Source organism: Antrostomus carolinensis, unplaced genomic scaffold (genome assembly GCF_000700745.2).
Source record: "Antrostomus carolinensis isolate BGI_N321 unplaced genomic scaffold, ASM70074v2 scaffold23181, whole genome shotgun sequence".
In the NCBI taxonomy this organism is placed as follows: domain Eukaryota; kingdom Metazoa; phylum Chordata; class Aves; order Caprimulgiformes; family Caprimulgidae; genus Antrostomus; species Antrostomus carolinensis.
Genome location: NW_010292334.1, coordinates 17,840 through 30,294, shown reverse-complemented (window position 1 = coordinate 30,294; position 12,455 = coordinate 17,840). Strand labels below are relative to the sequence as shown.

The 12,455-nt window shown below is 36.6% G+C and overlaps 1 protein-coding gene across 1 annotated transcript in view; it reads left to right on the top strand.

Annotated features, from left to right (window-relative positions):
* Positions 1 to 12,455, top strand: part of MYO1B (myosin IB) — a gene marked incomplete at its 5' end in the record, with an annotated part of 57,432 nt that overhangs the window by 42,261 nt on the left and 2,716 nt on the right. Inside the window, 7 exons of the mRNA XM_010176931.2 lie at positions 1,151 to 1,237; positions 4,388 to 4,462; positions 4,877 to 5,011; positions 5,924 to 6,030; positions 9,038 to 9,170; positions 10,754 to 10,906; positions 11,832 to 11,959. Coding sequence (XP_010175233.1) covers positions 1,151 to 1,237; positions 4,388 to 4,462; positions 4,877 to 5,011; positions 5,924 to 6,030; positions 9,038 to 9,170; positions 10,754 to 10,906; positions 11,832 to 11,959 — 818 coding nt within the window. The remainder of the gene's footprint in view (positions 1 to 1,150; positions 1,238 to 4,387; positions 4,463 to 4,876; positions 5,012 to 5,923; positions 6,031 to 9,037; positions 9,171 to 10,753; positions 10,907 to 11,831; positions 11,960 to 12,455) is intronic.

Sequence of the window (12,455 nt, the reverse complement as noted above, 5' to 3'; positions counted from 1 at the left end):
CAAGTACTCAGTTTCCTTCCTTTTCACCAGACAGACAGACACTTAGCTTTGCAGAGTCCTTGTTTTTACAGTGCTGTGTAGTAGGAGCTTTTGTTCCAAGCAGATGAGTGAAAACATACTCTTTATGAGAGCCTGCATCTAACGCAAATTACCCTTTCTGGCTACGTCAGAAAAGGGTAACTGGCGCAGGCTGAAACTGCTGTTGCACAAGTCTGTTTGACAACATATAACTTGAGAACTGCAGATATATTGCCAGCACTGCTCATCCTATAGCACTGGAACTCTTCGTTTTGCTTGACTTTTATCATCAGATAACTGAATAACAAATGTACTGGTGTCTCCTAAAGTGTGAGATTCCATTAAGTTGCCCACACGTACCTTTGTGTTTAGAATACTTTGCAAAGTGCTTTCTTAAACTGGGAATGATTGATGAAATGTAGGTAGGTGCCTGTCTCTGTACATGAGGAAGGCACTAGGTTTGGGGGGTTTACCCCTTCATTGCGTACAGACAGATATTATTTACCAGGCTGGAGAAATTTTTTTTAAAGTACATAAAGATCAAAATAAAAAATAACCTTCAGAATAAAAGCCCTCAATACAGTGCCGGTAATTCATCGCTACATACATAGCTTCAGAGTTGATTATGTTCTCCCCAGGCACTTGCCAGTGGAAGAAGTGACTAGACAGTGAGATTTTAGTAAGTCTTGATTGTCATACACATCATTTTGATGATGCAATTGCAGGCAAAGTTCTCCATTAGAATCAAGTCACGAGATAGTTACCACTGATTGTGAGGTGTGCACAGAAGAGAAGATGGAAACACTGATAGCATATAATGGGACTGACGAAATTCTTATCTATACATGCCACTTAAGCAGCAGCAGAGGCTTTGTTGACCTCCTGTCCCTGCTCATGGTAGGGGGGTTGGAACTAGATGATCTTTAAGGTTCCTTCCAACCCAAACCATTCTGTGATTCTATGATTCACACCAGTTCACACTGATGGGTTGAGTTTTAAAGGTTAAACGCTGTTCTTCCATCTTTCTGTATCTTGATTGTAAGTTGGCTGTTCTGTTTGGGAGAGGCCTTTTGCTGGTCATTGTGCTATCTGCATCGGGCTGTCTCTTTTGTTCACTATCTAAACCTTTTAGGCTCGAAGGGAATTGAAACGCTTGAAGGAGGAGGCTAGGCGTAAGCATGCTGTTGCAGTCATTTGGGCTTACTGGCTTGGACTGAAGGTACTTTCTCAAAAACTCCTGTCTGTCAACATGAACTCAGTAAAGCATAGCACCTTACTAACACTTCGTAAACAAGCAGTTATGCGGGCTCACTAGGAGGGATGATTTTTACACAGAATTACGTTGCTTAATTTTGTCATGGACTTTACTGAAACATTCATAAGCTGAAAATGCCTCATTTACAGCAGTATTTAGGCATCAGTGGTTTTTGTCATATCAGGATTTTCCAATTGAAAGACAAATGTCAGATTAAAGGGACCCTGTTATGGTTGTTGACTTAAAAACCTGACCTACGCTGGCAAAGATCCTATCTGGAAAGATTACAAGGATGTATTTTCTTATTGTGACCTCTGCTTGTTTGAATGGGAAGTTGGATGGAGCTGTTCAACTCTCACTGCTGCTCACGTTAGACCCCTGACCCTAGTGTCAAGGGCATGATGTAAAGCTAATGATAACGTCCTGACGCTTCCATCCAGCCTTTTTAGGGCATGGCATTGCATGCCATTACCTATGGCTGCTGGCAGCCATGAATTCCCAGAAAAATTCAGATATGCAAGAACCTTTTGTTTTCTGTCCCTTGCTTTCAAGGCCTGGTTGACAAAAGAAAACACATTTGTAATCTGTAAAAATGTAGTTCTGCTCTGTAAATAGACTATGAAAATGGCATCTTGAGATGTTTCAGGTCTGTGCCCAAGTGATTTACATAACACAGTTTTCAAACATAGATCTACAGATGTGGTCCTGGAGAACTGCAGAAACCTGAATCAGTTGTGTTTGGCTGGACATCACTTTTGCTAACAGGGATGTTGTATACTACAGAAATACAAAAGGGAACAATTTGCTTGATAATGCAGAGTAGAGCCCAGCTCTCATTCTCATTCTAACAGTAATGAAATGGGAAAAATAGTGATATAATTATATATATGATACCTGAACATATAATTATATATAGTCTATGTATATGGTATATATAAAAAAATCCATTACAATACATACATGGAAACCAGAGCTGGAAATACAAAGAAGCCATTTTAAGAAGTCCTTCTGCAGATCAGAATCACACTTCAGGTATTGCTGCCAAAGTTTGTCTGTTTTTGTGATTTTAAAACAAGAATATGTCCCTCCTGAGAACTCAGAGGCTGTTTTATATCAAACAGCATCATTTAGATGAAAACTGATGAATCCAAAACCTTTAAGGCACATTACAGCAGGAATATGTTTCTGCCTGTCTATGGTGTGGTTTTTCAATGTATTTTTTAAGTAGTGCAAGCAGCACTTCTGTCTCACCTGAAACAATGAATATGAACATAATCTGTGATTCCAGTATATCACTGTTACTACAGACAATTCTTATTTGTCTAATTGCAAAGTATTCTCAGCCATGACATAGAGAGGTGAAGGTTTAAAATTGATACAAGTGATCAAGATTAAACTATTAATTCTTTAGTCTTTTTAAAAAATTGTATTATCAGTAGATTTTAATAGCATTTGTGGTACTTTCCAGATTTAGGCATTTCTGGAACAGCTTGCATTTCTCAGTGCTTGCTTTGCAGCTTCCCTGCAGCGCCAATAGGATGTGTGGGTGTATATTAGTCCCTTTGTTCCAAATTAATTTGCACACCTTGCAGCTCATGAAGAATAATACAAAGCAATATCATTAAAGACAGTCTGTGAGAACATGATGAGATTTGGGATGATTGTGGTTGGAGTGGCTTTGAATGTGGTAATTTCCATCCCAGAATAATAAATAACGGATGTACCCTAATTATAGAGCACTAAACCTTACAGAAAATCAGTGAATGAGAACTCTAAGAATTTTTCTTATAAAGTGAGGAGGAAAAAAAATTAAGTGCTGTATTTGCATAGAATTAAGACAGCTGAATGCTCTCCGTTTTGTTGATGCATCTTAACGTGTAATTAAGCAAAGCCCATTTATCTGTGGGTTTTTTTTAAATCCCAGAATGATGACAGATTCTTGCTTTCAAAATGCTGGCTTATTTTAAAATGCACAACACTTAGTATGGGGCAGAAGGTGTGCCAGGATAAGCCAAGCAAACTTTTTCTTCTAAGCTGATGTGATTTTTTCCTCTATAGGTTTCCCTTTATTTTCTGGTTACAGTGAACTCAGCAACACATAGTGAGTTAGCTAAAACCACTAAATTGGCTCTGGGGTAAATTATGCAAAGCCACGATGTTTTCCCTGGTTTTTGCTCAAAACTTTTAACAGGTGTGTTGCAGGCTGTGCCAAAGTTTGAAAAAAAATTGGGGGATGTTTCAGCTAACTTGACGTGAGCCTGGGATTCACATAAAACTGCAAACCAGTTGTGCTGTCTCTCAGATTGGGTTTTCTGGGGCGGGGAATTGAGGTACTATGCTAATTAGCACTGAGAGAAATACCAAGGGCAAAACATGTACTCTGAAACTTGCATTTACAAGCACATATAAAAAAACCCAAACAGTATCACCTGCAAAAATGGTTCTCAGTGATGACTTTTTGATTATTTTTTTTTTCCTTTTAATAAATTTTAGGAGAACTCTCAGGCTTGCTGACATTAAACAACCATTATATTGATTCTCTTGCTCTTAATCAAACACCAAAAACTTACTTTCCTTTTAGAATTAAGACTGCTTGTGTGAAAGACATGCATAAGTCTGTTCTGAAAAAACCCCACTTTTTGTTATAGTAAACTCTGTGTATTAAGAATCTTAAAGGAGAAAAATCAGAAGCAGTTCATCAGGTAACTATGTAGTTAATATCAGTTCGGTGTTGCTTCAGACACAATAAAATATATATTGCTGCTGATACCTCATTTTTTCCAGTCCAGTTTTATGCAAAAGCCTATGAAAATGGATTAATGCTGTGAATTAAACAATGTTTGAGTATCTTGCCTTTTCAGAGGAAAGTATTTAAAATTCTCAGTTAAATTTGCAAATTACTATACTCAAGTCATCCAAGGTAACTTTCTGACCTCTTGGTCCACGGTCTGGTTCATTTATTTCAGATGTACCAGTTAGTGTTCTTATTTAAGGGAACACTTTGCATGTTTGTGTGCTTTTTTAGTATTTTCTGCCTGAGAGCTTTATAAAAGAGTACCTGTGGAAACAAAGTCATTCTTTGTATTCACTTTGAGGGTTTGTTTAAATTCTCAGGTCCGTAGAGAGTACCGGAAATTCTTCAGAGCCAATGCTGGAAGAAAAATTTATGAATTTACCCTTCAGAGACTTGTATGTATATATCTGTACAAAACACATGTACATTTTCTGTGTTTTAATTTTTTATTTTCTAGCAAAAATAACAGGTGTATTATGGCATTGGTAGCCTTTGTAAGGAAATGTCCATGCTAAGCATACAGAAAATTGACAGCTTAAATATTCTGACGCTGTAAAGAAAGGATATTAATAGTGTTTTGAATGTGTGAGAATGGCAGTAATTAAGCATTTACCATACTTGTATAATATCTTAATCCACATTTCTTGGTATACTTGGCTTTTAAAATCCATATTCAGGTTTATCAAAACTTGAGAGTTGCAGTTTGGTAACTGTGCTTTTAATTGCAGAGCATCTGCTTTTCCTTGCTTATGTCAATAACTCCATTATTTGAACATTAATAAAAAAATCTTGCTTCAATTTTATCACAGATGCAAAAATACTTCATGGAAATGAAGAATAAGATACCTTCTTTATCACCAATAGATAAAAACTGGCCAGCAAGACCTTACCTTTTCTTGGATTCAACTCACAAGGAGCTAAAGAGGATTTTCCATTTGTGGAGGGTAGGACACATTCTGGTCCAATGTGTACAGAACTTCATCACATGATTTTCAGTAGTTTTGTTCATGAAGAGCCTATTTTTAGGATGTTTTTCTTCCCATTCCAGCCAGGATGATTTTATTTCTTTGGAAGAAGTATGGCTTTTGATCATTGTCTTTGGCCTGCAAGGAGTGTAACTATCCTGCCTACTCCTTTCTGGAGTTAGGATTTCTTCCTGCCATCAGCTTTTAATGTAACAGTTAAGCAGTATGCCTGTTGCCTGTTAATTGGTAGCTTATAATACTCGTGTCCATGGCCAGGGCTGGGAATAGCTCTTAGACTAACACTGGAAATACCGGGTGGAATTTTTTACTTATGAACTGTGGTTAGCTGAAATTTGGTTTGGATCTTCGGTTGGAGAGAATGGCGAGAATCTGTGTAAGTGCTGATGAGACATTTTACTGATCTTATGGGCTGTATTTTCTGTGAATTGTCAAGGAACAGTTTTTCTTTCTGAGCCTGCAAAATTCATCCTCTCAGCTGTGTTTTTTTGTTCTTCTCTGCTTACATAAACTTCCACAGTCGTGGAACTATATATGTTTCTGTGAACCTTTTTAGCACAGTCTTCCAGTGACTTCACCCGATAGATTAAGCTCATGTTCACACGCAACGTGATTAAATTAGATGTTTAGTTATTGGTTTTGGTGTAATTCAAAAGTACCTAGAATCTATTTTCTCCTTCTAGAAGGAGAAAAACACCTCTGCTGTTTGTTTACCGTGCCACAGTGGCATGTAGGATGGAGCTGAGTCACGTCAGAAGTATACAAAGAATGTGCATCTTGAGCAATACGCAAACATTAGTCTGTGATGCTGTTCCTTCAAATCAGATTTGGAAGGATAATTCTTTTGTTTGTTTAATGTATCATGTTTTGTAGTGTAAAAAGTACAGAGACCAGTTCACAGATCAGCAGAAGCTTATATATGAAGAAAAACTGGAAGCAAGTGAACTTTTCAAGGACAAGAAGGCTTTATATCCGGCCAGGTAATGACTTATTCTGCTGCTTTTAGCGTACTGTAAATTCAGTATCCTTACATAGATTTAGGAAACTAAGCAAGATTTTGCTTTTCATCTTATGCAGAAAAGTGCATTTTCCTTATTGGACAGTGTCCCTCCATCATTTTACTTACAATCCTGGCAATTGACCTCAGTTTACTTTTAACTTAGATCTTGTTGCAGCCCACTAATCCTGTGATACTGAGCACTTCTGTCCAGAAACCATGATGTTTTGTTGTTCTAACCGCCCATGACCTGTTCACATTGTAAAAATTTGGAGAACCTTTAAAAGGAATAACTCTCATCCTTTCCCCTAGTTTCTATTATGCTGGTTCCTGCAGCCAATAAATGCAGAGTGAACTGAAAGGCTGCAAGTGACAATGTCACTCCCAGATGAGGCGTGACAGGGAGCTGTCCTGTGTTCAAACTTTGTACGTTCAGCATAATGCTCTCAGGTGAAGGCTAGGTAATTTAGGAGTTAGATATATTGGTATATATATTTTTGAAAGGATACTTAAGAATAAGAGCTTAGAAGTTAATTTCCGTTTTAGATTTTTTTTCCATTGGAGACTTTAAAAATGTGAAATCTCTGCAAATAAGTTTTTTGTTTCCCAGATTATTGAGTTCTTAGAAACAGATAAATTCTTGTCATTGCTGTCTGCAGAGCTAACATTACTCAAGAAAGTGCAGTAGTATCTGATTTTACTTAAGCAAGACATTTGTATTGCTTATTGTCATGCGTAGTAACACTTGACAAAATAGAGATCTGATGTACTTAAAAGAAGTTGAATTGAGCTTTTTAAGTGAATATCAGCTTAGAATTTTTTTTTTTTTTTGAAAACAAAGGTCTTGTCCATCTGAGGAGAGTTTTCTTTTAGAAGGCATAGTTTGAGCTGAGCTGAAACAAGGCACTGTAAAGCAAGAAGCAAGGTTCAGTAGAGGGAGGAACAGGAATCTGCGAGAGCTGACGAGGGCAGTTCCATGTATGGACAAGACCTGCTTGGTTGTTTGTGTGTTTTATTGGTCTTGTTTTGTTTCATTTTTTATTGAGACATTTCCTTTTTTCCTATAATGGACTCAGAATGTGTTTCTTGTTCTTCCTGTCAGTAGATCATTTATTTAATGGCTATATATGTTAGCGTGTGGTATGCTCCTTATTTGCTTTGGGATATCTTTTTATGCTGTTTGGAAAAGAGAAAGATGCTGCCTTTGAATTTTTCTAGGAGCAAGCAGGTTTTTTTGCTTTGAGTTGGTATACATTTGATCAGCATAGAGCTCCGGGAAGGAAGGAATTTTGTTTATATCCCTGGTTTGGTACGTTTTACACCAAGACTGAACAATGAAATATTATACAGCAAAATATATATCTAAGTTACTTTTATCCAAGACATTCTTAAGTGGTGTATGTGACAGAGGGATAACTATTGATTCATTTCAGTTTTAGCTTGTAGGTCATTATCGTTTGATTAGGGACAAAGTCCACAGGGAATCTACAGTTTTGGTGACTATGGTTTCATAATGCTAATTAATAAAAATGAAAAAACCCAAAGCTCCAACATGGTAGAAAGTTAGAATGCTTTCCCCACCCTGCACTCATTTAGAAACATTTCCATCTTTTTGTCTTGTAGTCAGAGCTGATTAGCTCCTGTTGGGTTTTTTAATTGGCCTAAGGGTGGAGGAAATTACTGTATAAAGTTTCTATTAGTTAGTATGATAATGTTTCATAGGATGTGTCTCATTTTTCTTTGCATAATATAATTATTTAAGAACAGAGTGGGACTTCATGAGTACTGAAATACCAGTACCCTTCCTTTTCTCCTCTGTCTCCCTGAGTGCCAGAGGTGCAATTACAAAGGTAGTGCTAATTGGTTCCTCTTGGGCTCTAGTCTTGGTAAAGCTTTGCATTTATACTTTGACTGTAATTTAATCAGGGTGATTAGTTAAAGTGACTTCCAAACAAAGCAAGCAATGACTGTATTCAGTAATTCTTAACTGATAGCGAAGCTCTTACTGTATAACCCTGAAGTGGATAAAGATGGGGTGATTTGCAAGCACGACAAGTCTTGATGAAGAGCTGGTACACATTTAACAAACAGCAGCAGATCTCGAAGGCAAGTTCTTGTCTGTCACTCTTAAATTACTGCAAAAGAGCAGAGGTGGCAGTCCTGCTCAAGTTTTATTTCCTCTGTTTGCACAGAGACTGTTGGGTGAATTTTAAATCAAAATTGCTTGTATATGGAAGGATGTACTTATGTCTGATATCTGTAGCATTTTGGCCCATTCAATTGGAAAATGTTTCCCGAGGAAGGAAAAAAAGCAATCCTGTTACTGTATTTGGTGATAAATTTCTCTTTATTCATCATCACTGTGCTGTTAATATATACAGGATTCCCTGTCTAATATACTTACTGTTTCTTACCCCTCCTCCTTCTCCTTTCTCCTTTCCCCTAGGATAATATACTGGGAGATATACGCACCCTACTCTGTAGCAATTCCCAAGTTATTTTTAGCTGATACCCGCATGGCACAGATTGAAGCCAACATCACTGCCCTGAGTGAGGGGTGGTACCGACCTGAAGAGCGGACGCTGCAGTTTGCAGCTTCTCAGCAGGGTTGAGGACAATTGCGCTGCATAAACGAACACAGTGTTAAGAGCCCTGTTTGCATTCAATTATGTATTGCTGTAATTATTCTGTTATATGGTTGCAATTTAGTTTGCCTTGCTGTTGTTTAAAACAGGTAGAAATTGTGAGTAGAAGTTTCTGGGTTGATCAAAGTATTCTTTCGCTAAAAATGAGGCAGCAAATTATTTTCTGTGGCAGAGAGTGTATCAAAGTTTAAGGAAGTTTCTGGCAGTTAATAGTCATTGAAAATGGTATTTGATGCATCTCCTGGCTCCATGAAGCCTGAAGCAGAACGCAGCGGTTTCAGGAGGTTTATTTCTTACCTGTGATTCATATTTAACCCATGTTTCTCTTGTCTTTTTGCTGGGCAGTGTTGGGCAGCCGTTCCAAGGGGCTTACTTGGAAATCAGCAAGAACCCCAAGTACAAAAAACTGAAAGATGCTGTGGATGAAAAGATCATTATTGCAGAAGTTGTGAATAAGATCAATAGAGCTAATGGGAAGGTAATAAAATGGCATTGCTTTATCTGGAAGAGTAGATAATTGTTGTTATAAATAAACTGAGAGGCAGATTTCATTTCTGTCGTGTAATAGTCTGAGGATTTTAAAAAATGTCCTTTTTTTAAGGGCAGGACTAGAAATGTTGGATTTATATGAACAGGTGATTTTAAGCAACCATTTTAAATTTACATCAAGGTTACTAAAATCTTGTTTGAGTTTGTACTTTTCAGTGGCTTTTCCAAACAAAACTGGCACCTCATCAACTGGTAACAGGCTGTATTGATTCACAACTAAAAGTAATCTCTGTACCAAACTTAGATCTTCTATTTGCCAATTGAAGAAAATAAATATTTAGAGAATATTGTTCTTGTTCAAGTATTTAGAAAACTTAACCTTTCAAGGTTTATGCTGTTGATCAAGCTCCTGATTATCACATTTTATTATGTTTTAAAATTGTGAGTGGTGTACTCTGTTAGCTTTGTCTTTCTTCTGATTGATATCAAAAGCTTTTTGGAATGAAGAGGCAAGTTGGCAAGTTTCTTGTATCATTTGAATAAAGCTGTTAAATATGCTGGGTACTTTTTTATTCTGCCAACATATAACTTGTTTTGCATTTAAATTATACTTATTAAAACAGGAAGTATTATCCTCTCTTAGTAAATGTAATTGTTTTCACCATATCTGTCTAAATATTAGAAGTAGTAGATCTCAGCTTCTTGGATGTAGATGTTATTTATGCATTTGTAGGAGTGAAATTAGGTTGCCTGTTGTTGATGCCAAGTTAATTTTCCGGTTTAGAATAAACTAATTAAAGGAAGACAATATCTTTCCTGTACTTACATAGTCTACAGCTCTCAAGATTTAAAAAGAAAAGAAAAAAAAAAAAGAGCGCTATGGCTCTGTGTGCTTAAGTGCTTAAGACAGCTACTTCTTAATTATAATAGTTAAGATTTAATTATTTAAAATTTTACAGGAGAATAAGCTGTATGTAGATTAAGTTCTCATTTATCTTTCGTCTTACTTTCTAAGACAAATCTAAGAACATGCATAGATGCTTTAAAAGTATTTGTTGTTTGAAAATATTAATATGTATCCTCCTAAAGAGTAATTCTAATAGATAAAGGGAGGAGAATATAACATTGAAAATACCTGCGTGATTTGTGTTGCTCTGCAACACAGTTTTGGTGAATAACAGTGAATAGTGAGGCCTGAATTAGCCATCACTGAAAAGCTATGTTGGTTTTCCTGGAGATTGACAGAGTGTGAGAAATGAGGTTATCCTGATTTGCATAGTTTCTGAGTTTCAGTTTCTGAATTTTATAACTGTAAGCTAGTAATTAGAAGAACTGTTCATATCTAAGTGTGTGTGCCAAATTGAGCTAAGCTTCTCAATCTATAATTAGACACATAAATGAATTTGACCTGATTTTAACTGATCTGCAGCTTTTACTGAACATCAGATATTCATGTTCAGTAATGTGGGCCAAGCTTATTCACTCTGTGAACTGCTTGTAGTCTTAGAAGGTGATCAATAAAGACCAGTTCTCTCTGTGTGGATAATGGTTTGCATTTTTGTATTTTCATAGGCTACATCCAGGATTTTCTTATTAACCAAAAATAATGTTCTTCTTGCGGATCAAAAATCTGGGAATATCAAGTCAGAGGTTCCACTGGGAGATGTTACTAAAGTGTCCATGAGCTCCCAAAATGATGGCTTCTTTGCAGTGCACCTCAAGGAGGTTGGTTACGACTTTATAGTACAGTAATATGACTGGTTTATATGCAGTGACGTAAAAAAATGTTTAATTATCTTGTAGCATTAAATCTAGTGGTTAGCCTGTAGGTTTAGAAGTCTATTGAGCTTTGCCATATCTGTAAAAACTTTGACTTAAAACAGCTTAAGTAAAATGGGAACAGCTCTTACATTATGAACAATCATTTACTTGTGAAAATCAGACTTCATCTTTTACTGTAGCCTCTTTAGGACTGGAGTTTTCCATTTGTAGGCCTTTAATCTAGTTGGGGTACCTTGTGGCAGTGTTTTCCTTTTGAGCTGCTCAGATAATTCTTCCTGACACACTGGCAGAATATTTCTCCTTTATAGGATGCCAAGAAATCCATGTTATGGCACAGCTAATTTGGTTACTCATTCTGAAGAACTTAATTCGGTGCTATATTTGCTTCACTGCACTGTCAGTATTGCTCTGCTAAAATCATTAAGCTGGCATTTGCGTTCTAGCTTAAATGGATTTGAAGAACATCTTATATAGTATCTTTTCATACTGACCACTTCACCTTTCATACTGACCATACCTAATACTGCTGTTGGTAATTGGTTTCTGTTCCTTTCTGAAAATATTGTGAGCTTGCTGTGTGGTAGGCAGAAGAGGGATACAGAGACATTACAGTTTTGTGGAACAAGTGAAGGTGACCTCTCAGAAGGGTTTTTTAACTTTCTCAAGAAATTTGTAGTTTATTTGAGAATGAATTGCATTTTGATCCTAATACACTGCACTGCATCCCTATTTAATTTGCAAGATGAAAGACTGTTGTTTCATTGCACTGGGAAGAGAAGACTCCTTGTAAAACCTTCTGCTTGGCTGGTGTTTAATATTTTTTATATTCTAGTTTTGGTAGTCCTCACTACTTTCCTTTCTGTTTCAGGGTTCAGGAGCAGCTGGTAAAGGAGATTTCCTGCTCAGCAGTGATCACCTTATTGAAATGGCCACTAAACTTTACCGCACTACTCTCAGCCAAACCAAACAGAAGCTCAACATTGAGATATCTGATGAGTATGTTTCTTGTTTGCTTAAAAGTGCATTTCCTTCAATGCAACTTGCTAAAAAGTCAAGTATCTAATGTTAGAAAAACAAAACACTGTTGTGTAACTAATATTTCATTTCTCTTAACAGAATACTTGTAAATAAGGATCCAATTTTCAATGTGAACTCATTTCTCATATTCATTTTGGCTCTTATTTTCTTGAAAGTCATTAGAGGAAATGTGTTTTTCTTAAGGTAGTTTCAAACAGGGCTGTGAAGCACAATTGCTGCCATAGAAATAATTAGTAGATACTACATTTGAGAGAATCACTTTGTGTGTGACTGAAAAGTCCACGTATTCCTATGAGATGTTTATTGACCAGAGTGGACACTAGGTGCCAAGTTGTAATGAAAACAATGAAAACAGAGTGAAAAGCTCCTCCTCAAACACATGTAATGTTGGTGCTAGTAATGTAGACCTATAAAGCTTTAGCTTCTCTTTCATGAAGGTGAAAAATGTTTTCTT